Source organism: Gorilla gorilla, chromosome 6 (assembly GCF_029281585.2).
Source record: "Gorilla gorilla gorilla isolate KB3781 chromosome 6, NHGRI_mGorGor1-v2.1_pri, whole genome shotgun sequence".
Lineage (NCBI taxonomy): Eukaryota > Metazoa > Chordata > Mammalia > Primates > Hominidae > Gorilla > Gorilla gorilla.
In genome coordinates this window covers 37,751,219-37,777,057 of record NC_073230.2, presented here as the reverse complement: position 1 = coordinate 37,777,057, position 25,839 = coordinate 37,751,219, and the positions used below count along the sequence as shown (strand labels likewise).

At 36.7% G+C, this 25,839-nt stretch overlaps 1 protein-coding gene across 1 annotated transcript in view; it reads right to left on the bottom strand.

Moving 5' to 3' along the window:
* The window catches only part of ZNRF2 (zinc and ring finger 2), an 83,102-nt gene that overhangs the window by 31,831 nt on the left and 25,432 nt on the right, over positions 1-25,839 (bottom strand). Inside the window, exon 2 of the mRNA XM_031013169.3 lies at positions 11,580-11,675. Coding sequence (XP_030869029.1) covers positions 11,580-11,675 — 96 coding nt within the window. The remainder of the gene's footprint in view (positions 1-11,579; positions 11,676-25,839) is intronic.

The following is a 25,839-nucleotide window of genomic DNA, read 5'->3' as shown; positions in this document are numbered from 1 at the left end:
TTTTCTCTCTTCTTTCCTTTTAAACTCAAGAAAGCGTTCTTGGAATGTTGGAATGATACAAAAGTCAACCTTATGAAAGTGACAGAAGGAAAACGAGAACCCCCCCAAAAGGCAGGGCTAATATAAAGATTTATGAAATGATGAGGTAAATTAAGAATCAGTAAACAAAGAAAACAGATGTCATAGTCCTCAAACGCTATTAATGAAATCAGAAATAGAACCTCAATCCTACTTCAGGCTTTCTAGATCCATCAGGACTTCCTTCCTTCTCATCAAACTAAGTATTTTTATTTTAATTTCTCTTCTATGCATTTCTTTTAAAATAACCCACAAAGAAAAAAAAAGTACCTCAACATAAATACATTTATCCATGTACTCTTATAGCATTTCTATTTCTATACAGACTATAAAAGGTTCTATGCTTCTACAAAGATTAATTTCTGCTACAATCCTAGTAAGCAATCTGTCTGTCATCAAATCTAAACTTTATATGTCAGCTGTGTAGGCCACCACATTGCTTATAAAAAGTAGAAATATTATATATTTTGCCGTTAAACTGTAGCTTTAAGTTGTCACATATGATAGCAGTAGTTTTCTAATTAACCTCCCACTCCCTACACCCTTACATATTATAGGATTCATACTGTCATGCAAGACTTATAGACTTCTAACTTGGAATTAAATAACTATGAGATTTTTAAATAAAATATCAAAAGAAAAATTTTAGATTTGTTAGCATGTTAGATAATAGAGTCCTCTCCCAAAGCAATCTATACATTCAATGCAATTCTATCAAAGTACTAACGTCATTTTTCACAGAATCCAAAAAATCCATTCTCAAATTCATATGGAACCAAAAGAAATAGCCAAAGCAAACCTAAGCAAAGAGAACAATGCCAGAGGCATCACATTACCTGACTTCAAACTATACTACAAGGCTATAGTAACCGAAACATCATGGTGCTGGTACAAAAACAGACACAAAGACCAATGGAAAAGAATAGAGACCTCTGAAATAAAGCCACATACCTATAACCAACTGATCTTCCACAAAGTCAACAAAAATAAACAACAGGGAAAGGACACCCTGTTCAATAAAGGGTGCTGGAAAAACTGCCTAGCCATATGCAGAAGAATGAAACTGAACCCCTACCTTTTATTATATATCAAAATTCACGCAAGATGAACTAAAGACTTCAATGTCAGACTTCAAACTATAAAAATCCTAGAAAAAAAACTAGGAAAAACTCTTCTGAACACTGGCCTAGACAAAAAAAACTTATAGTAAGACGTCAAAGGCAAACGCAACAAAAATAAAATTGACATTTGGGACTTAATTAAACTGAAGAGCTTCTTCACAGCAAAAGGAATTCCAACAGAGTAAAAAGACAACCTACAGAATGGGAGAAAATATTTGCAAGCTGTGCATCAACAAAGGACTAATATCCTGAATCTATAAGGAACTTGAATCAACAAGCAAAACCAACCCCCTTAAGAAGTGGGCAAAGGCATGAACAGATACTTCTCAAAAGATGACATACAAGCAGCCAACAAACATATGAAAAAATGTTTATCACCACTAATCATCAGATAAATCCAAATCAAAACCACAATGAGATACCACCTCACGCAAGTCAGAATGACTACTATTAAAAAGTCAAAATATGGGCTGGGTGCGATGGCTAATGCCTGTAATCCCAACACTTTGGGAGCCTGAGGCGGAAGGATCACAAGGTCAGGAGTACAAGACCAGCCTGGCCAACACGGTGAAACCCTGTCTCTACTAAAAATACAAAAATTAGCCAGGCATAGTGGTGGGCACCTGTAATCCCAGCTACTTGGAAGGCTGGGGCAGGATAATTGCTTGAACCTGGGATGCGGAGGTTGCAGTGAAGTGAGATGGCGTCACTGCACTCCAGCCTGGGCAACAAGAATGAAACTCTGTCTCAGGGAGAAAAAAAAAAGAGAAAAAGTCAAAATATGGCCAGGCGCAGTGGCTCATGCCTGTAATCCCAGCCTTTTGGGAGGCCATGGTGGGCGGATCACCTGAAGTCAGGAGTTCGAGACCAGCCTGGCCAACATGGCGAAACTCCATCTCTACTAAAACTACAAAAATTAGCCGAGTGTGGTGGCAGGCGCCTGTAATCCCATCTGCTCAGGAGGCTGAGGCAGGAGAATTGCTTGAACCTGGGAGGCAGAGGTTGCAATGAGCCAAGATCAAGCCACTGCACTCCAGCCTGCGCAACAGAGTGAGACTCCATCTCAAAAAAAAAAAAGTCAAAATATAACAGAGGTTGATGAGGATATGGAGCAAAGGCAACACTTACACACTGTTGGTGGGAATGTAAATTAGTTCAGCCCCTGTGGAAAGCAGTATGAAGATCTCTCAAAAAACTAAAACCAGTACTACCATTCAACCCAGCATATCAATCCTACTATTGGGTATCTACCCAAAGGAAAAGAAATCATTTAACCAAAAAGACACCTGCACTCGTATGTTTACTGCAGCACTATTCACAACAGCAAAGTCATGGAATCAACCTAGGTGCCCATCAATGGTGGACTGGATAAAGAAAAAGTGGTACATATACACCATGGAACACTACACAGCCACAAAAAAAGAATGAAACAATATCATTTGCAGCAATATGGATGCAGCTAGAGGCCATTATACTAAGTAAATTAACGCAGAAACAGAAAATCAAATACAGCCACGTTCTCACTTATAAGTGTGAGCTAAACAAGGGGTACACACAGACATAAAGATAGAAACAACAGACACAGGGAACTCCAAAAGTGGGAAGAGAGGGAAGGGGACAAGGGTTAAAAAACTACCTATTACGTACTATGTTTGCTACTTGGGGAATGGGTTTACTAGAAGCCCAAATCCCAGCATTACACAATAGATCAATGTAATAAACCTACACATGTACCCCACCTCCTCAACCGAAATTTTTTTTTAAAAGGTAACAGGGCATCTACAGCATGTTTACCTCTCAAAGTCAAGAGTAATATTTCTTAGTAATACCAACAGGTCTTGTTAACTTCAGCACTCATTACCTGTGAAGTTCTTCTGTGAAGAACTATGCATGATTTCTCATTTGATTTTCACAGTAACTCTATGAAGACAGGTACTATTTCTAGTCTCATTTTTTTTACAAGAGAGAAAACCAAGACTAAGATTACACTCCTATTAAGTGACAGAATTAGAATCTGGACTCAACAAGCTGAATTTAAAGTTTGTACAAAGTACTGCTATACTTTGTAACAATTTAAACACAAATTGGTGCTACTTTTGGGCAGCTATGTGTATTTACAGAAGGGAAGTAAAACTGAATTTAGTGCCTTATAAAATGGGCTTACAATTTTGGTAACTGGATGAGACTGTAACTACTGTCAAATTTCTTATATGACCATTTCTGATCCATTATCTTTATAAAGTAAACATCTGCTAAATTTCAAATTACTCCATAAAACAAGAAGCATTTTAGAAATGTTAACACAAACGTAACACGGTAAAATATTATTTTTGGGGTTACAATAACATTTTTCTCTTTTTGTTTGGTATTTGTGGTTTATAGTGTCTCTAGGTATGGATTTATTTTTATTTATGGCAGTTAAGATCACTGGGCTCTTTCAATCTGAGAATTTCTAGCTTTCAGCAATTCTATAAGGTTCTCCAGCATTTCCCTTCAAATACTGCCTCTCCACAATTCCATCTCTTTTTCTGCGATTTTTATATGTATGGTGTATGCTCTCATTCCAGGCTCCATGCCAGGTACTCTCTCATATTTTCCATGCTTCTCTCTCTGTTACACTCTGTGTAATTTCCTCAGAACTACCTTATACTTGACTAATTCTCCTTGCAGCTCTATCTAATCTGCCATTTAACCTATCTATTCAGCCAGACTCTAATTTCAGTGATTAATGTCTAGTTAAATCTGAATATTTTTCAAAACTTTCTGTTCTTTATTTACAGTGTCTTATTTTTTCCCATATTTCCTATTCATCTGTTTATAATTTTAACTATTTGAAAATAAAGCTGTTAATTTTAAAATTTCTTAGGGGTAATAATTCTCATATCTGCTTACTCTCACTCCTTGTCATTTTTCATCACAAGTTCACCGTTAATAGAGACTGTATGTTAGTACAGGAATCCCGTATGGGTTTATGAACAGTTTTGGATTTGTTTCTGCCAGGCTCTTCTGGGATATCACCAACTTTGAGATTTTTGTAAGGCAGTAAAAGACATTTGACATTTCCCATTGCCTTTAACATCACTCCATGGAGAACAGTTTGTAGTATAAAAAATAGCTCTTCAATTCTGCCTTACAATGTAAGCTGTATCAAGTTACTTAAGACTGCAATTAGGGATCCACATTTAAGTTAAAACTCAACCACAGAAACCACCAATGTACATAAATGAACAGAGACGTCAAATCAGAGAACAGAAACCTGCCACAGAAGGCAAAGTTCACACATGCTCAAGCAGCGATAACTTAGACTTTCTTATTTAAAATTCTGCTTAGTAGCTGGCAAGTTTTCTTTTTTTTTTTAACTTCAGTTAAAAAAAAATGCCAATTTCAGAAAGCATCCTGAATTCAGAAAGATTAAAATGTGTTTTGAGGGGAGAATCTTAAAACCAAGAAAATATAGTATATAAGGCAGAAGATAGGCTTATAACTTATAATAGTACCTCAACTCCCTGGAAGACCAGATTATATCTACAGTGGGAAAAAATATGCTCTTTCCTGCAAACATGTTAGACAGGAACCCAGATGATTAGCAGGCTGCATACGCAAACTGGAATCAAGGTGCTAACAGCCTGATACAATCACCTGCAATATTTGTGTGAGCCTGACAAAATAGATTCTCCCACAGACAGTGTAGAAATTGGCAGCTTTTTTCATCATTTTTATTGCAGAACAAATTGCCTTCCAACTGGCTCAATCTTTCTTCAAACATGTTTACTTTAACAGGGTAATAGTCACATCTTGCTCTGTCCATAGAGTTGTTCTTCTTTCTGATGATTCTGAATAGCTCTATTTTGATTCACAAGTTTATAATTTAACTCCCAGAAGACAACTTTATTTCAAGTTGTACCTCTTCTAAGTACACATGCACAAACATAGTACCAACCACAAGCAAAACAAAGATTCCTTAAATGTAAATAAATCTTACTGCCTTGAATCACAGAAGTCTAAAGTAAAAACTGAACTTTATATGATATAAAGTATACCACAATCAGGTATAGTTTAAAGACCAATACAATCAAGACTAAGAATTTGCTACATCAAAGCTACAATAAGATATGATCTTATTGTTAAAACAGCTTTTATCAAAAAGACAGGCAATAACAGATGCTGGCAAGGCTGTGGAGAAAGGGGATGTTCATTTGTACACTGTTGTGGGAATGTAAATTAGTACAGCCACTATGGAGAACAGTACAGAGGTTCCTCAAAAAACGAAAAAGAGAACTACCATATGATCCAGCAATCCTGTTACTGGATATATATCCAAAAGAAATGAAATCAGTATATTGAAGAAATATCTGCACTCCCATGTTTACTGCAGCACTATTCACAATAACCAAGATATGGATTCAACCTAAGTATCCATCAGCAGATGAATGGATACAGAAAACGTGGTATCTATAAACAATGGAATATTATTCATCCATGCAAATGAATGAAATCTGTCATTTTCAACAACATGGATGGAACTGGAGGACATTATGTTAAGTGAAATAAGCCACGCACAGAAAGACAAGTATAGCGTATTTTCACTCATTATGTGGGAGCTTAAAAAACAAAACAAAACAAAACAAAACTGATCTCATGGAGACAGAGAGAAGAATGATGGTTACCAGAGGCTGGGAAGGGTACTGGGGAAGGGGGATATAAAGAGGGTTTGATTAATGGGTACAAAAATACCTTCAGATAAAAGGAATAAGACCTAGTGTTTGGAAGCACAACAGGACAACTATAGTTAACAATAATTTCTTGTGTATTTCAAAATAACTAGAAAAGCAGAACTGGTATGCACCTAATACAAAGAAATTATAAATGCTTGAAGTGATGGATGTCCCAATTATCCTGATTTGATCATTACACATTGTACATTTGTATCTGAATATCACATGGACCCCTATAAATGTACTATTATGTACACATAATAAAATTTTTTTAAAAACTAAGAATTTGCTAATAATATTTAATTTGTTGGCTTGTCTGAAATATCCTAGAAGATAAGGAGCAAGGAAATGAAGAGAGCCTCTATACTCATAAAATTTGTATTAGATTCATAGACTATACAAGGAATTATTAGGTCCATAAACTCAACAATGAAGCACATGAAAGAGGGAAAAGTATATGAAACAGGCAGTCCTTCACATGAAGGTAATCTATGTTGTTGAACACTCACTGTGGCATTCTTAATTTTTTTCAAGCTGCCAAAATACCATCTGCAATAGATAATACCACCCACATCATTCAAAATCCTTCCCTGCCCTGACAGCCTTGGGCGTCCCATTGGGATCTCTGCCGAGCCAGCTGCCCAATCCCTGAGAGCTTCTACCTAGTCAGCCAATTTCTTCTTCAGGTACCAGGATGTGGGTGTTCAGATATACCGTGCATTTAAAAAAATAAGAATGTTTTGGTGAGCTAGTCTGAAAAACCAATATTTCAAATATCATCTCTGTGACAAAGAGTCTGAAACTCTAAATCATCAACTTATATTTGAATTTCTGGAACTCATCCAATTCAGGAGCTTATCTATATAAATATATCCAGTCTGAAGAAAACAACCCCACTATTCTTGTGTTATAACTATGAATGTTTATAGACAGTTAACATTCACTTAACAAATAAATTTCAAAATTTCAGATCTAGCTACTTTGGAAAAGGCTACAAAAGTGTAAGTTAAATGAACAGTATGCTGAAAAAAATGTTCTTGTTTGAGCACTAACACAATTTAGAGGCCCAATGTATCTGATGTCTCTCTCTATGGAATCAACATGTAGGAATTCAAATATAAAATTGTGAGGAATCCAGTTGACTAAAAAGATTCAGTTTTAGAGATTCTCTGGCTTTACCTTGTTCTACTTTATAATAATCCTAGATGGTTTGCTTATTAGGTATTAAAGAAGCCAATTTCCATTTGGACTCATCACCTGTGACAGACATTTTGGGGGGGGGGGTCTGCCTTTAAAACAAGGTGGCATTAGAATTCCCCTTGCCTATGATAGGAAAGTACATTATTAATCTGCCACCTCTCTGTAACCCTACAAATCAGTCCAGGCAAAGCTCCTTTCTCCTTCACTTACTCATAACTGGCCACTGTCCAAGAGCTAGTTTTAAAACCTCAAAACCTATACACGGTTTTTATTAAGAAGCTGTATATGCTTCTTGCTGTGAATGTTTATACAATTAATACATACTTTGAATTTTTTATCTCTACAAAATAAAAAATAAAAGAAGCCAAGCATGGTGGCATGCACCTGTAGTCCTAGCTACTTAGGAGGCTGAGGTAGGAGGATCACTTGTGCCCAGGAGTTTGAGGCTGTCGTGTGCCATGACTGTGCCTATAGATAGCCACTCAGCTCCAGCCCGGGCAACACAGCAAGATCCTGACTCTAAAAACAAAAATATATATATTTTTATTTTTTAAAGCTTTCAGTCAGCAACTTTAAGAATGCCTACAAGTTTATTTACTTATTGCATGAAATTTATTAATTTCTAGATTGAAATACTGTTAAATATTTAAAATTCGAAATATTTGGTTGTAATAGTATCCCCAAGCAGAAGGCTATATATTAGTTCTTAAGACACCAAACAAGTGATCTAGCAGAAAAGTTTAATGACTTAGGCACAGTTAAATCAGGAAATTAAGAACTGTCAAATATCCAAACCTGACCAAAAACAAGCAATGGGGAAAGGATTCCCTATTCAATAAATGGTGCTAGGATAACTAGCTAGCCATATGCAGAAGATTGAAACTGGACCCCCACCCCGCGCCAACTTCCTTAAACCATATACAAAAATTAAGTCCAGATGAATTAAAGACTTAAATGTAAAATCCAAAACTATAAAAACCCTGGAAGACAACTTATGCAATACCATTATAGACATAAGAACAGGCAAAGATTTCATGACAAAGGCACCAAAAGCAATTGTAACAAAACCAAAAATTGACAAATGGGATCTAATTAAACTAAAGAGCTTCTGCACGCAAAGGAAACTATCAACAAAGTGAACAGACAACCTACAGAATGGGAGAAAATTTTTGCAAACGAAGCATCTGACAAAGGTTTAATATCCAGCATATATAAGGAACTTAATCAAATTTACAAGAAAAAAGCAAACAACCCCATGAAAAAATGTGCAAAGGAGATGAACACTTTTCAAAAGAAGACATAAATGTGGCCAAGAATCATATGAAAAAAAAGCTCAACATCACTGATCATTAGAGAAATGCAAATCAAAACCACAAGGAGATACCATTTCAAGCGTCAGAATGCATATTATTAAAAAGTCAAAAAAAAAAACATGTTGGAGAGGCTGCAGAGAAAAAGGAACACTTAACACACTGTCGGTGGGAGTGTAAATTAGTTCAACCATTGTGGAAGACAGTATGGCAATTCCTCAAAGACCTAAAAACAGAAATACCATTTGACCCATCAATCCCACTACTGGGTATACACCCAAAGGAATATAAATCCTTGTGTTATAAGACACATGCATGCATATGTTCACTGCAGCACTGTTCACAAGAGCAAAGACATGGAATCAACCTAAATGCCCATCAAATGATAGACTGGATAAAGAAAATGTGGGTCCATATATACCGTGTGAATACTACACAGCCATAAAAAAGAAGAAGATCATGTTCTCTGTGGAAACATGGATGGAGCTGGAGGCCATTATCCTCAGCAAACTCACACAGGAACAGAAAAGCAAATTCCGCATGTTCTCACTTGTAAGTGGGAGCTAAATGATGAGAGCACATGGACACAAAGAGGGGAACAATACACATTGGAGCCTTCCAGAGGGTAGAGAGTAGGAGGAAGGAGAGGATCAGAAAAAATAACTAATGAGTACTAGGCTTAATACCTGAGTGAAAAAATATCTGTAGAACAAACCCCCATGACACAAGTTTACCTATATAACAAACCTGCACATGTACCCCTGAACTTAAAAGTTAAAAAAATTGTTAAATATCACAATACACAAGAAGACTGTATTCTAGATATATTACACAAAAACATACAGAATACTAAGACTGTGTGTAAACATATTATTATATGGTCAAATATATTTGTGATTTTCAAATTGAAAGCCAGAAGCTTTAAGATTTATGGATATTTAAAGACACTCATATTAAACATAAATAATCATGGAATATAATAAGATAGTGGAGCAGGTATGAAAAACAAACCCATATACTTTTAGTCTCAAATTTTGAATGAGAACACTTTCTATTTCTTAAATAACTAAACTTGAAGTAGATAATGCAAAGTAGCCAATTCAATTTCATAATGCAAAAAGGTTAGGATATAATCAACAAATACATTTATTATGCCAAGTAACTGCTTAAAACCACTTTCACATTTCATCAGCAAATGAATGGCAAAAAGTGCTCTATTGTCAACCCTGTAATAGGGTGGCTGAAGCACCACCATACCAGAAAAAGTGAAGGAAAGGGAAAAATTGAGAGACTGATTCTTAGATCAACTTGCAAAACACTACCCAAAGTAATATGCTCATTTTAATGTTAAATTTTATCCCTCCCAACATTTTTGTTACCTGAGGAGAAAGCTCAGATAAGTGCTGCTATATCTACTGAGTTTTTCATAGAACCTTTTTATTTAACCAATAATTCCTAGCTCAAAGAAATCAGTGACTATTACTATTAGTAGGCTGTAAGCTCCATTTCTGTTCATTCACTGCTATATCTCTAATTCCTAACACAGTACCTCGCACATAATTGATGCTCAAAATATATGTTGAATTTAGCCAATCTTTCAATTGGCTATAGTGTTTACTGGTACCCTTTCTACACATTTTATTTCAGGCCAAAATTTATATTTTAAAAAAATGAAATTTCTCTTAAGCTTTTGAAGTCTGTTTCTTTATAAAATTTTGAAAACAACTTTCATTTTTCCTTCATTTTATTCTATTCATTGGTTAGGATAGAACTACTTGATTTTTCCCCCCCAAGTCTATTCCAAAGTATGCCAAGGCTACATTTAAAATCTTTTCTAGGTTTTGGAATATCTAGAGATTTTGGTCAGGAAAGAATGGTACAGTCTAAAACACCAGACCTAACAAAAATACCAGTTAGCTCCAGAGCTCACAGACTAAATTTGTGTATGGGAGGAAAGACAGAGACACATATGCACTGCATAGGTAGAGTTTTGGGTTTCTCTTAATGACTTTTTCTCCCATTAGGCATCTATTTACTATTGAATAAACTTTTATTCTCCCTACTCCTCATATATGTTCCCTTCATTTACTCTATACTCTTAAACAAAAAGAAAAAAGTTGCAATTTCAACCATGCTTACTTACTTTTGAAAATGGCCATTATGAACATTATATTTTACTTAGGCTTAACCCAAAAGATTTTATTTCAATGCAGCAGTTCTCAAACTGTGGTCCAAAGAATCTTGTACAGTAGGAGAAGTGGAAGAGCCTTTGAAATCCTTTTAGATTAACAAAGTAAAAACTATTTTCATGGTAACACTAAGACAGTATCTGCCTTTTTTTTTTTTTTTTTTGAGACAGAGTCTCACTCTGTCTCCAAGACTGGAGTGCAGTGGCACAATCTCGGCTCACTACAACTTCCGCCTCTTGGGTTCAAGCGATTCTCCTGCCTCAGCCTCCCGAGTAGCTAGGATTTCAGGTGTGCACCACCACACCCAGCTAATTTTTTTTTTTTTTTTTTTTTTAGTAGAGATGGGGTTTCACCATGTTGGCCAGGCTGGTCTCAAACTCGGGACCTCAGGTGATCTGCCTACCTCGGCCTCCCAAAGTGCTGGGATTACAGGTTTGAGCCACTGTGCCTGGCCAAATCTGCCTTTTTCATTCCCATTCTCTCCAGTATAGCAGCAGAGTTTTCCAGAGGACACAAGACGTGCCATATCACAATAAACTGAATGAAGAAGCAGATGTGAGAATTCCTTGTCATGAAGCCTGATATTAAAGAGTTTGTAAAAATCCTGAAAATGCCACTCTTGTCACTAAATATTTTGTCTTAGAAAATTTACTTTTCATTTAAAAGTTGTCAACATAATTATATTTAACAAAATAAATTAAAAATTATAAATTCTGTTTTAATTTATATGACAAATATGGATAGATATAACCCAAGTAAAGAAAAACTCTTTGAAGTCCTCAGTAATTTTTTGAAGTGTAAAGAAGTCTTGAGATCACAGAATTTGAGAACCACTGCATTAATGCACTAGTAAAAATAGAGAGAAAACAATGTCCTTCCCTCCTTCTAAATTAAACTTGAAACATGAAATTCATGAAATGTAAGGTAATTCTAACTTAAAATATTATTTTAAAGCATTGGACTTACCATTATAGGTTATTCGTGGCTTTGTTAAACACATTACAAGATGCAAATCCATTTCATCTGAGGGTACAAATTTTGAGCATACAGGGCACTTAAATCCTAAAAAACAAAAGAAACTCAAGTTACTTAACTATTCTGAATATCCAGCTATGGCTTTTAAAAAGCATGGAAAATCAAAAAGCATTTGAAACTTCAATATTACATACTGCATTACACTGTTTATGTGCAACTCAAGTCAGGAAAATTTTGTGATTATAATATCTGACTTTTGTATCAGTTTATGAAGATGATCTCCTCATCAAACAAAACAAGTTCAAATGAGAGGGATGCAGTCCACTACAAACTCCTGTATTTCTCTCTGATGTACTGGTCCAGCTATTCTCGTTTTTAATTTTTTACATTAACCTGTACTCATGATTTCATGTTATTACAAGCTTTGTAATCTGACTACTCTTGTGGAAATTACCTTTACCAACTTGGTATAGTATACTGTGAGTCACAAGTTTTATAGCTAAACAGTACCTTAGACACTATTCTACCTCAATAACCTTAAAATTTTATCTGATGCAGAACGTGAAGCCTTTCAGAACAGCAAAAACAGGTCTAGAATCTAAGACTCCTGACTTCTACTTTAATGGTCTTTCTGCCACACCATGGCACTGAAGTCATAAAGAAAACAGAAACTAGCATCAGATCGGGGTACAGGTTTTTGCAGTCAATTTTTGACACTTAAAAATTAGCTAGTTTCCTACATTATTCAATCTGCACTATTAAGTATTTGCCTGAAGTACTCCATTAAAAATAAACTAGCATAATAAAATAGGGACTATTTGATGTATTCAGCTCTGTTATGCCCCCTCACTTACCAAGGTGAAGTGTCCCATCCCTGCCTTCTTGCTGCTAAGACAGTCCTCAGATATACCATGTTCCCCTGCTGTCCTACTGCTCCCTCCCCTAACACCACTAAGCTGTTTGGAAACCTGAACCCAGATAGCCAACTTATAGTTTGGCTAGGCACAAATCAGAAGTGGAACAAAAAGATGGCATAGGCCAATCAATTTTTTTTTTTGGAAATATGATTAAGAAACAGTGAGAGACTATATTGGCCAGCAGTAAAGAGCTTAAGCAGAAAGGTCAAAAGTAAGTAAAAGAGAGACAGTGTTGTCCATGACGGCTCAGGTGTAAGCTGAACTTACGAGAGAACAGAAACTATGGGCATGCACAAGAAAGAAGGCCACATGGAGCTAGAGTGTAGACAGGAACGGAAGCACTGTGAGAGACAACTAATAAGATGGGTGGTGAAAGAGACGTTTTGGCAGCTCTCTAGTTCCAGCACATGTGTTCTCACAGGAACTGTCCTCCCTTCACTGTGACGTGAAACTCACTGCAACCAAATGAGTGAGGCTAGAATTATACCTCATGCCGAACTTTATAAGGATTGGGAAAAAGATTTTGGCACAGCTAATCCTCCAGGTATTCAATTTCCTAAATGAAATATATGATTTTGTACAATGTTTTTCAAACTGTAGTACATGCATTTTAAAAGAAAGGAATAAAGGTATGTTTACTTCAACTTCTTGAAAACCACCAAAAAGATAAAGAAAAAAAACAGGAAGGAGGATTCGATTAAAACAAGTTTGTCCAACGCATGGCCTAATGTGGCCCAACACAAATTCATAAACTTCCTTAAAACATTATGAGATTTTTTGCTGTTTTTTTTTTTTTTAGCTGATCAGCTATTGTTAGTGTATTTTATGTGTGGCCCACAGAAGCCAAAAGATTAGACACCCCTAAAAATGAAACTATAAAAAATGTGGCCCACAGAAGCCAAAAGATTAGACACCCCTAAAAATGAAACTACAAAAAACCTATAATGGCCAAACACAGGCTACATCGAATACAGTGAAACTGATCAACCATGGGGAGAAAGCAGAGATCCTAAAACTGCAACCAGATTTTAAGCATCAACTAAAGAATTCTTGCCTTGAAACTTAAAAAATTTGCTTCCCTGAAGTTAAACTTGGCATAAACGAGGGCAAGAGGCAACTGATTTGAAACATCAGAATCATCTGGGTACTGGCAAACAAACTTAAACAAAAGTGCAATATTGTAAACCTAAAAAGCCTCACTTGAGAGCCATCCAACCGCCTACAAAGTAGAGCCTAAGGGGAAAAACAGTACGTACAAAGAACCACCTGGATTTCTAGTTAAATACAGTGAATTAAACACATGTTTCTCTCTCCTCCCCTCCAAAACCTACTAAAATGAAAATAAATAATATTTAATAAAAATGAGTTAAAGAACTTGAGAGAAGTTGGCAGCAAATGAGAAAAAAAAACAGATGAAAGCATCAATGGCACGGAGCAAACACAGATCCTGAGTGTCTGCACAAGTAAGCCAATTCTCACTAAATAATTCCCAAAGGACTCAGGCATCTGGAGCTCCATGACTTCCCAACACAGTACATGAGGCTAAAATCTAGACTGACTGAGAGACTGAATAAAAAACAGATCCCGAGGTCCCCAATCCATTACATACAGCCAAGCAAATACCATACCCCCACTAGAGCATGAGAATGGAGATTTACTGTGGGGAAAACAACAACAACAAAGAATATTCGGAATTGAGAATACCAGGCACGGCAACAGGCAGGGAAGAAAACAGAAGAATAAAGATCTCCGAACTGAAAAAGGCCCCACTCCATAGCCTCCATCTCTACTAAGAAATTGGTAGATTCTTCTCTTAAATCAAAAGGTCTCACAGAATGATACATCAAAATCCTTGCCTATTAATAAGCCTTATCTTTGCACATAAAGCTTCCAATCAGTTTTTTAAGGCAGCTCTAAGGCATTATGCAACAAAAGAAAAAAAAATGTATCATGGTTAAACACATCAGAAGCAAATTCCAAAGACAAATAATGAATTTAAAATATTTGCAATGTATATCAAAAACAAAAGGACAATATCCTTAATATACAAATGCTCCTTGACTTAGGATGGTAAATTGAAAATATCTTCAGTTGAAAATGCATACACCTAAACTACCAAACATCGTAGCTTAGGCTAGCCTACCTTAAATGTGCTCAAGAACCCTTTCAATACCGTATTCAAAAAATTACATGAGATATTTGGCTCAGCACCACCGAGTTTCATTATGTATATTGCTAGCCCTGAAAAATATTGAAATTCAAAGTATAGTTTCTACAGAATGCATATCACCTCCACACCATTATAAAGTCAAAAATCCTAAGTTAAACATCTATGTAAAGCACTCTTAAAACTGTATACATATACATGATATGCATGTGGGTACTATTAGTATGTATTTACATATTTACTTAACCACAGCCTGTCCATTTCTAAATTCTTTGTTTTGATTCATCCTTGATTCATCTCTCTCTGTATAGTTATCTTTCTATATACCTGAGTAGATATATTTATAAATGTATGTATCGATAGATAAATTATTTATATAGAGAAATTTCTCTATGTATATATAGAAAGATCTGTATAAAGATCTACATATATAACATATATAGATAATTATTTGGGACACATGGCAGAGGGGTCTTCAGAGCTCTTGAAAAAAAATGGGACTCAAGAAGTGTATTATCTTTAAATACTCAGACTCAGGACTCAACCAACAGATGAATCAAAACAAAGAATTCGTGATTAAATAAATATATAAACTCACGGACACACAGGTAGTACACACATGCACGATTCTATTTAAAAATAGAAATATGTGTAAACAACTATAGGAATTATCTCTACAAAACAGTACTAAATATTACAAATGTAAACAGTGTGAAAATGATCAAACTAACAAAAACTGGGATGGGAACAGCAGGATCATCTTGGTGTATAAAAGGCCAAGAGAGACTGTGATGAAGAGAGTCAACAGTAGAGATGAACCAGATCATTCTGCTCTTGTTAAACAGAGAAGAAAACATATAGACAATGAATCACTAGTGTCATTAATCCTTCTCTTCTACCCAAAGAACTTTTAGATGGTCACCAGTATCCTACTAAGGTGTCATCTTTCTCCAAGAATCTTTCTCTTAAGTGCTCTACCCCAAGGTCGACTCGATCATTCCCTCCCTTTGTATTTCTTCCATACCTGGACAATACTTCAATGCAGCACATGGCCCTGTGTTTATTTACATGTCAATCTCCTTATTATCCTTAATAGTCAGGTGAAAATACAGAAATGTGAGGCCCAATAGACCTGGTAAAAATCCTGTTTCTATTACATACAGACTAGGTGACCCAGGGAAGGCACTTCAGCCCTCCAGGCCTGACTTCTTCCCTGTAAACACTGATACTACTACTTACACATTAGAAATTTGGTGAGAATTAAAGATTATAATGTATATATAATGCCTGCAACATAGTAAGTATTCAGTAAACAGTGGCTATCATTTATTGAAATTTTCCCCTCTACACACTTTTCAGACAACTCTTATTCTTTGTAAATTCTTAAAACAGTACAGTTCTTGCCCAGGAGTTTGAGGCTGCAGTGAACTATGATCCTACCACTGCACTACAGCCCGGGCAACAGGGTAAGACTCTGTCTCTAAAAATAAAGAGTACAGTTCTAAAACGACATTTTTATTTTTATTTTTGAGACGGAGTTTCGCTCTTTCACCTAGGCTGGAGTGAAATGGCGCAATCTTGGCTCACTGCAACCTCCACCCCCTGGGTTCAAGTGATTCTCTTGCCTCAGCCTCCCGAGTAGCTGGGATTACAGGCACGCACCACCACACCCAGCTAATTTTTGTATGTTTAGTAGAGATGGGGTTTCGCCATGTTGGCCAGGTTCGTCCTGAACTCCTGACCTCAGGTGATCCGTCCGCCTCAGCCTCCCAAAGTGCTGGGGTTACAGGCGTGAGCCAACACACCCAGCCTCTATAATGACATTCTTTAATAATAAAATCCAGATTCCTATTAAGAAAAACTTTCTGTAACTACTCAATGACACATACTGCTGCATCAAAGTTACTTTACCAAATGCTTTTCCATTGTTGATGACTAAGGCAAAAAGATTTTTCTTTGTATCTCCAGTGGCCCAACCGTACTTTTAACTCAGTATTTGTACACTGTTTCCTCCTAGAAACCAACCACAAACAAAAAGGGACTGATCCTAAACGTGAGACTGGTGAATATACCAACTGGCAGGAAAAATACAGGTGAGATTTTTGGGTTTTTTGGTGGTAGAAAAATTACTCCAACCATCAAGTCAGATCTGTTTAGGCATGACAGAAGATGAAGGCCCTATTATGAGATTTACATACCAAATCATTATTCTACAACTGCAAACAAGTCATCTAAATGCAACTTTCTTAGTTATGAGAGTTCCCAATAACCACAAACAAAATAAAGACACCAGCAAAAATCACCCAGAAGAACTGATCCTCTCAATCACTATATCCAAAGAGAAATAAAGGTAACCAGGGACTACATTAGAGACAGATGAGATGCCAGATGTTTGGACTCTTCTATTTTAACCTTTATAACAATCCAAATATTCTGCTCCTCCCCCAGATGTCATGAACCTCCCTCCTATGTCATCGACCTCACTGGCTATAAATGTTCTCTATCCAAAGCCAGCACTCCAAGTTTCCCCAAAATCAAAACCATTCCTTTATACTGTCCCTAAAACAAAGCTCCACTCCATCTGATCTCAATTAGGTAATTTGACTAATTTAAGTTATTTCTAGAAGGCAATAATCAATAGGCTTAACACTCCCCTACGTAGAAATGGAATGAATATGACAAACAATGGAATGAATCAGTGACAGAGGAATGGGTTCAGGAGATTTTTACAGCAAGTAACCTCCATCTGCTACACCAGGCCATACAAAGCTCTTCAGGTAATACAAAACAGAAGCTGTCATTCCATCTCTGATAACGGAACTAAAGAATATTAAGCATAAGGAACCTACGCTCTGTTTAAACTGCTCACTTAAAGAGAATATAGGTCTAAGTGGAAAGACATCAAAAGCCCAGAACTCAGCTCTTCTGATTCCTAAGCTTTGAGCTTTCTGTCACAGCATCCTGGCTGTTGGTCCTCTTTTGCATTACTGAATGCATGCAAGCAACCCCATGCCACCATTCCCTGTACAAGGCTTTCCCACTATTTCCCACTATGAGCCTAATACAAATTTGGTGTTGCCATTTAATTATTTTCCTCCAATAGAACATACCCATTACATCTCCATGCCTTTGCTCTTGATTAAGCCAATATTTTCACCCTACTTTACTAAAAATTTACTCCCATCCCTTCAAGCCCAGATCAAGTCTCACCATCTCAATGAAATCTTTTAGAGAACTCAAAAGCAAAATGTCCTTCTCTGTCCTACTGAATTCCTTTTACTGATAACACTCATTTGACATTATCATGCATAATACCACTTCTGTGTAGATCTTATCTCCCAAATTTGATACCTGTGGGGCAGAAATTGCATATTATTCTGCGTATTACATCTGATCACTCTGTCCAAGCACCCAGCTAGACCTACAGTCAACACTTAATAAATATCCAAATAAATACGGAAATGAACTATACAGTTGGCCTCAGTTCTAGAGGCAAGAATGGCACAATTAAAGGCAGATCAGGAAATTCTAATTACTGGTGATTATAACCACAATTATAAGCACTGCTTGCAGGAATGCACTGCATTTTTTTTCAAATTCCGTTCAAAGGTAAAATTGTTTTAAACATGCCAGTAAAAAAAAAAGGGGGGCAAATAAATCAACTTCCATAAGCAAAGAACTTTAGAGTATATAAAACATAAGCGCAGCAAAAGGCCTGGAGTCTAAACTGAAAAGATGAACTTATCTCATTTACTGGTAGGATCTGTTCTGAGTCTGGCAAATACAGAATTATCTGTTATGAAAAATTTCCCAGAAAATGCAAGCTAACTAACTTCTATAACCACAGGCAGGATCAGTTGCAGATGACCTAACTTCTCTCTAAATTATCACGGTTTTCTAATAGGTAAACTTTCTGCTATAAAGGAAAAGTTGCTCAAGAGGCCAAAGAGGAAACACCTAAGTAAAATCTATACACTTAAAAATGACAGCGACTTAATAAAGGACAAAAATATCTGAAATAAAATTAAAATAGCAGGACAGCAAATGTTCCAATAACACAATATAGCAGAATACATTCTGAAACAAGGTAGCAGGAAACATTTTAACCTTGTTCAACAAGCGTTTTACCAGGCTAAATAGCTAAATGTCTAATTAATCCTCTGATAAATCCTCCAAAGCAATCCTTGATGAACCTATAAAACATCAGTATACAACAATTTGTATAACAGACATTCTTGAATAGCTTAGTTCACATCAGGACCATATATTCAGTCCACTAGGGAAAATCATTACTTCCTACTATCTACCGGTTTATGACAATTCTTTTTTTTTTTTTGAGATGGAGTTTCGCTCTTGTTGCCCAGGCTGGAGTACAGTGGTGCGATCTTGACTCACCGCAACCTCCGCTTCCCAGGTTCAAGAAGTTCTCCTGCCTCAGCATCCCAAGTAGCTGGGATTACAGGGATGCGCCACCAAGCCCAGCTAATTTTGTATTTTTAGTAGAGATGGAGTTTCTCCATGTTGGTCAGGCTAGTCTCCAACTCCCAACCTCAGGTGATCTGCCTGCCTCGGCCCCCCAAAGTGCTGGGATTACAGGTGTGAGCCACAGCGCCTAGTCTGACAATTCTTTTACTTTATTTTTTTCATATATTCTCTTTGGAAAGAACATGAATGAAGCAATTTTAAGTGAAAATTATGATCTATTTTTTGTAGCCCCAAAGTCATTAGTGTGCCTCTCATGACACACACTATTACTCAAATATTTGAATGAATGAAAAGCTATCCAAAGCAGTTTTTTATGTTAGATATCAGTATGCTGTAATGACTCATTAAATGTCTTACAAGGATTCTTTAAGTATGCCCCGTAGGCGTCTTTTTACCCACCCCCCCGCCCCACCTTTTTCTTTAGTTAGGGACGAAAAACAAACTTAATTATGGGATCAGACATTTTTAAGTTTTACACTGTGTACCTTACAAATGCCCTCCGTGTTGTCCAAAAAGAGTTACACTTCTCCATGTTCACTGTAATTACTCCCACACCAGGTAGACTCAACTTTGTGAGAATGCAAATGCACTCTAAGGGAACATCCACTCTAATCTCCTTTTACAGATAAGAAAACTCAGTGAGGTAAAAATTCTTGCCAAAACTCATAAAACTAGTCAGGACTAGGGCCAGAACTAGGACTCTTTTCACTACACTCTGCAGTCCACTCATCTCTCTACCAGCTCTCTCTCATAGCATTTATAACCAATTAAATGATTTACAATATCTTGTACATAAAAATGTTACAACCATGCAACAATCATAGGGGGTCTGTTTTGAGATTTCCAAGGGATTATTTCGTGTAAATAGTGGCAAAAAACAAATACCAAAATACCAAAACAAAACACCAACGGAATGAATGGCTAAGATAAGAACAGACACTTAGGTACCACGAGCAAATCAAAATCCATACTGGGACCAAGTCTTGGATATCTTAACAAATACACTTCCCATAGGCCAGGCGCGGTGGCTCACACCTGTAATCCCAGCACTTTGGGAGGCTGAGGTGGGCAGATCACAATGTCAGGAGATCGAGACCATCCTGGCTAACATGGTGAAACCCCATCTCTACTAAAAATACAAAAAATTAGCCAGACATGGTGGCAGGCGACTGTAGTCCCAGCTACTCAGGAGGCTGAGGCAGGAGAATGGTGTGAACCCAGGAGGCAGAGCTTGCAGTGAGCCAAGTTTGTGTCACTGCACTCCAGCCTGGGTGACAGAATGAGACTGTCTCCAAAAAAAAAAAATACATACATAACATACATACATACATACATATATATATATATATATATATATATATTTCCCATATTTGGAAAACTATGCAGAAACCCAGAGCGATAAAGTATTTGAGATTTAATAATTCCTCAACAACAAGTGAAAAAATTGGACAGCTATTATTGAAGTCATAAAATGCAAGAAAAGCAGGCACACATTTTTATGTCTTTGGCATATTCACACTCTTAAAAATAACACTGCAGAGATGCCCCCTTTTTTCCCTTTTTTGCTTTTATTACTGATACCCTTTTATTACCTTCTAGCCTATCAATCAACTTTCTGTCCATCTTTTTTGTCTCCTCCACCTCACTCCCAAAAATATCCCATTAGCTTTATTCTTCATGCTTTACTGTCTAGATCATTTTAAATATATATAACCTACAAATCTGATAGATTAAAATAACTATAAACATCTTAACAGTGGGCAACCACTGACACAGGGTATTTTCCTGTCACTGTGATGCTATGTTGTACAATGTTATGTTACGTAATGTAATGTTACGTGTGCCCCATAAAATGTATACAAAATAATTCTGACACAGAAAATTACAACTTTATTAGAAAATAAAGGTCATCTTGAGCAACATGGGTATTTCCCTGGGAAAACAACCAAATAATATAATAAAAATTTCTCTTTTAAATTTGTTTGAATTAATAAATTAATCCATTTTACAGAATAATGTCAAACAGAGTACAACGTGATTGCTCTTATCAAACAGCTGATGAAGGGAAAGAACTAAACCACTATTCACAACGGTAGAAAAGTCAACTTAAACTATGGTAGCACAGGACAGGTCAGCTCTCATGGAAAACTAAATAAAATCCATGTGGCAATACAAACAAGGCATCCTTAATTTATAACATGAGAGAGTATGCCAATAACACAACAAGTACCTAGGGATCAGTGGTTTACCTAATACAAATGGACCTTGTAAAATCGAATATACCGAACATATTCTGCCACCAGGGAACCTCGAAATGGCCACACATCACCACTGGGGGAGGAAGGTAGTGAATGAGGGTACAGAATGATCACAAGACACAGGAAGGTTAAGTAGTTTTTTATTCTTCACTGATGTGAAACAAGCTCACTACAGAATAGGAGGATGCCTCAGTGCCAACGGTAACTTAGTCCATATTCTCGGGGGCAATTTTAGAAATCTGACTAAGTATGCAAGGCACTTTTGGAACTGAGCATGAGCTTTAACAGTAGTTACAGTCTATTTGTTTGTTTTCATAAATACGACAACAGCCTCTGCTCTGGGAATTTTCTCTCAGTAGAAAGGCAGGGAGGGAGGAAGGATGGAGTAATGGCATTTGCTCTGGGAATTCACAAACTAGAGGGAGAAATGCATGTCTGAGCCACAGCTTCTCACCCGACACTAACTTCTCACATGTATAATGCCCACTAGCCTATGAGGCCACATGTAACATGAGCAATATGTTAGTTTTACCTGGGTCTTAGATTATATTGTAGAAGTCAAATGAAGAGAAAAAAGGTTTAAACAACTATGGGTTTCAGAATAATTACAACAATGAACTCTAGCCTCTATGGCTACTGTTTATACGCATTGGCTTAAAGCAAAACACTAGGAAAAACCTGTACCAGCCACAGCTAAAATTCTCAATTAAGCTCAATGTCCCAGAATAATGTTTCTAAACAAACACATTTCCAATTCCCTTCAGTTGCAGAAAACTTAAGACCAACGAATGATAGTAAGCTCCAGAACCAAAGTAGCCACTTGGGTACAGCTCACATGGCTTATACTTATCAACTGTTTCATTTTAGGTTCTGTCTGTAAGGTATACATATAATCCCTAAAATATTATAAGATATACAAATTATTCCTCTCCTACATTTTTTGTCTTATCATGTTTTAGCTATTCCCAAAGCTATTTACTAAATTTCAGTTGAATTTTACTGAAACTCTTACCTCTTTAAAATATAAATAAAAGAGAAATTACTGCTTTTAATGTATAGCAACCAGATAACAAATTCATTAGACTTAAAATTAATCCAAGAGCCACAGGTGTAGCTACAGTCTTAATGAAACTATCACTTCAATGTCTTTAGGACTTTCAAATAAAAATATAAAATGTTTTAAATAATTATACTGAACTAAAAAACATAAGGAATAATTTTAAAACATACCTTCCTCATGTTTCACATCACAGTATCTGTTTACTTCATAGAACTATGTCAACGCAGAGTGACATATATATTTATTGGGTGAATGAACAAATATATCCTCCCTCCAATATATGCTGCTTCTTGCCCAGATTTGAAGATGAAGTGGTTTTTTTCTGTCTTCACAATTTTCTCCTTAGTACTCAATTGAACAAAGACAGCTCTGAACAGCTAAAAGACATTTTTAAAGCATGGCTCACTACATTTATGTCTCACTTTCCACACACACATACATATGCACATGAACGCACAAACACAACAGGAGCACTTTACTATGCTGTCAACTATCAGGATGTAACCAGTATCAAATGCAACAAAACACCTATTTAAAAATCCTCAGAGGCCTGGCATAGTAGCTCGCGTCTGTAATCCCAACACTTTGAGAGGCCAAGGAGGGAGGACTGCTTGAGTACAGGAATTCCAGACCACCCTGAGCAATGTAATGAGACCCTGTCTCTACGGAAAAAAAAGTTTTTAAATTAGCCAGGCATGGTGGTGTGTGCCTGTAGTCCCAGCTACTCGAGAGGCTAAGGTGGGAGGATCGCTTGAGCAAATATAAAATGTACCTAACAAAATTTGATAGAATTATTTTAAATGCCCTTTTAGCAACTGGGGCCTTAAAATCTTAAATATACTTGGCTAAAAGTATTTTTTGTTATTGTCAATAATCTAATTTTTTTTACAGCCACCATGGCAAATCAACAGGTAACAAGGAAGGCTAAATATACATTAACAGATGACTATCACAACTAAAATCTAATTTAAAGTCTAGCAGTTGGGCACCTGACTGTAATCAGTATCGTTTACGTAGATAAAATTTTGCCGACTACTGTTTGCACTCAAATAATTGGACTCAGTGCTACCACTATTTTCTAAAACAACGCATACATAATATAATCCTTAAGAGTTATGTCAAAAATTAATTCAGAACTGAAGGGCTGGTTCTACAAGGATTTTCAAGCTTAGCAGGTAGCATGCCAACTCGTAAGTATTTAAGCCAAGTTTCCTACAACTACCCTAGAACCCAGCGCAACTTTCTTAACACATCTGTAGTTAGTCTGACAAAAGTCATTAACTTTCTTTCCCATTGGGGCTCACCTATGGAAACCACTTTTCATTGGTATGTGTTAGTTACCTTCTTAAAGATACTGCTCTTCATGAAATTCACTCTGCATTATATACTTCCTTAGCTATACTGGGTTTGCTAGTAGTTCGTTTCTACATCCCCCAAATTCACAAATGGAAGAATCAAATATAGCATTATAGACTTAAGCATTTATGACTCTTTAGGAATGAAAGGAATTAACATCCTACAGCCTATTTACTATCTATCTTAAAAGTTACTCGTAAAGAAATTACACTAGGGGTAAAATTCTGGGGTTGGTAAAGTGCAGGTTCTTGTGCCAGACCCCTATTGACTCCAAGGGGAATGGCACCAAGTTCAAGAGGACAAAGACAAGACCCAGAGCCAGCAAACAAAACATGGGGTTTTACTGGAGGCTTACATACAGGGCAGAGAGTACCGCAGCAGTAGACTGGACAGAAGAATCACCTTACATACAGTCAAGGGGAGGCAGGCTGGACAGAAGAACCACAACAGCTTGGAAAAGGCATGTAGTTTATAAAGCATTTTCAGTTAGCATCCTCCCACTAACAACCTCCACCTGTCAACCTTCTTTCAACCCCAAACTTGGGACCTCGATCCCCTGTACAGCTCATGTTCCACAGTACAGGACAGGACAGGACAGGACAGGACAGGGGCTCAGATGTTTCTCCTTAGACAAGGAACGAATCTCCTAATTAGCCACTCTCAGATTCCCTAGCTTGGAACTCACATTCAGTCCTGTATGCCACACAGGGTCATCCTCAAGGTATGCTTAAGAAAATGGCTATCAGGGGCGTTTACCCCACATAGGTCTGCAGGCCAACTGTGGCCTACTGCCAATTTTTGTATAGCCCTTGAGTCAAGAACTTTTTACATTTTTTAATGGCTGAATAAAAATTTTTTAAAGAAGAAAATGCTATGGCATGTGAAAATTATAGGAAATTCAAATTTCAGTGCCCACTAACCAATTTTTATTGAACGTGGCCACACACATTCATTTATGTATTGTCTCTATGGCTTACCCAAACTACAAAAAGAGGGAACAGAGACCAAAAGATCTGCAAAGCCTGAAATATTTACTATCTGGCCCTTTACTAGACGTTTGCCAACCCCTGATTAAGTCTTTAAGAACTGTTCAAAATATCCAAATATTTGTTTCAAAAGAGGAAAGAAAACCATTTTGAAAAAGTTTGGTTATGACAAAAACTCATCTGTAAGCTGCCAGTAAGTTGGATTAAAAAGTTTAGTCTAACCAAAGGGCTAAGGAATAATGAAGATGTTCCAGTCAGGCCAGTGTTACCACTGTTTTCCTACTGCCACACCTGTTTATTCTCAAGCCATCACCCACCTGGTAGACTTTACCTCCTGAGTACCTGTCAGATTCAACCAATTCTTTAGACATCTACACCACCCTCACAACGTAGCTACTGTTATTTTTTCCTGGACTATGGCAGTAACCTCTCTATGCATCTGCTCTTGACCTTGCCCTTCCCCAAACTGTTGTCACAGACTATCTTCAAAACACCAACCAGACCTGATCACTCCCTGGTTTAAAATACACATAAACAAATACCAACTTTTTATTCATATACAAAGCCATGTATCTTGTTTCCTTCCAACTCCAGCCTCATTTATCTTCCATACCCTAAAACTTTTTACGAATTTTTAATAAATTACATAACATTTTAAAATATATTACATGCTACATATCTATACTTTCCTGATCAGCAAAATTTAGCATTTAACTGAATCACTACAATGCAAAACAAAAATTACCGGGTACCTTTCTGTACTGCTTAATAACAGGTTAGTTTCCTGTACTTTCCTTCTTATCCAACAATTACCAAACATAGTACACACATTCAAAAAATACTCACTGCTTAATTCACTATAAACACTGACTTCCAATGCTCTTAATTCTATTGGAAGTTTAGACGGAGATGTGCTGATTCAGGATAGTGAACTCTGCACAATACCACAGCAAAAGGTTGACAGATGTGAAAGTTTGTATGTCTGGGTTTTCAAAGAGTTGCTTCTAAGAGTAAAGAGTCAG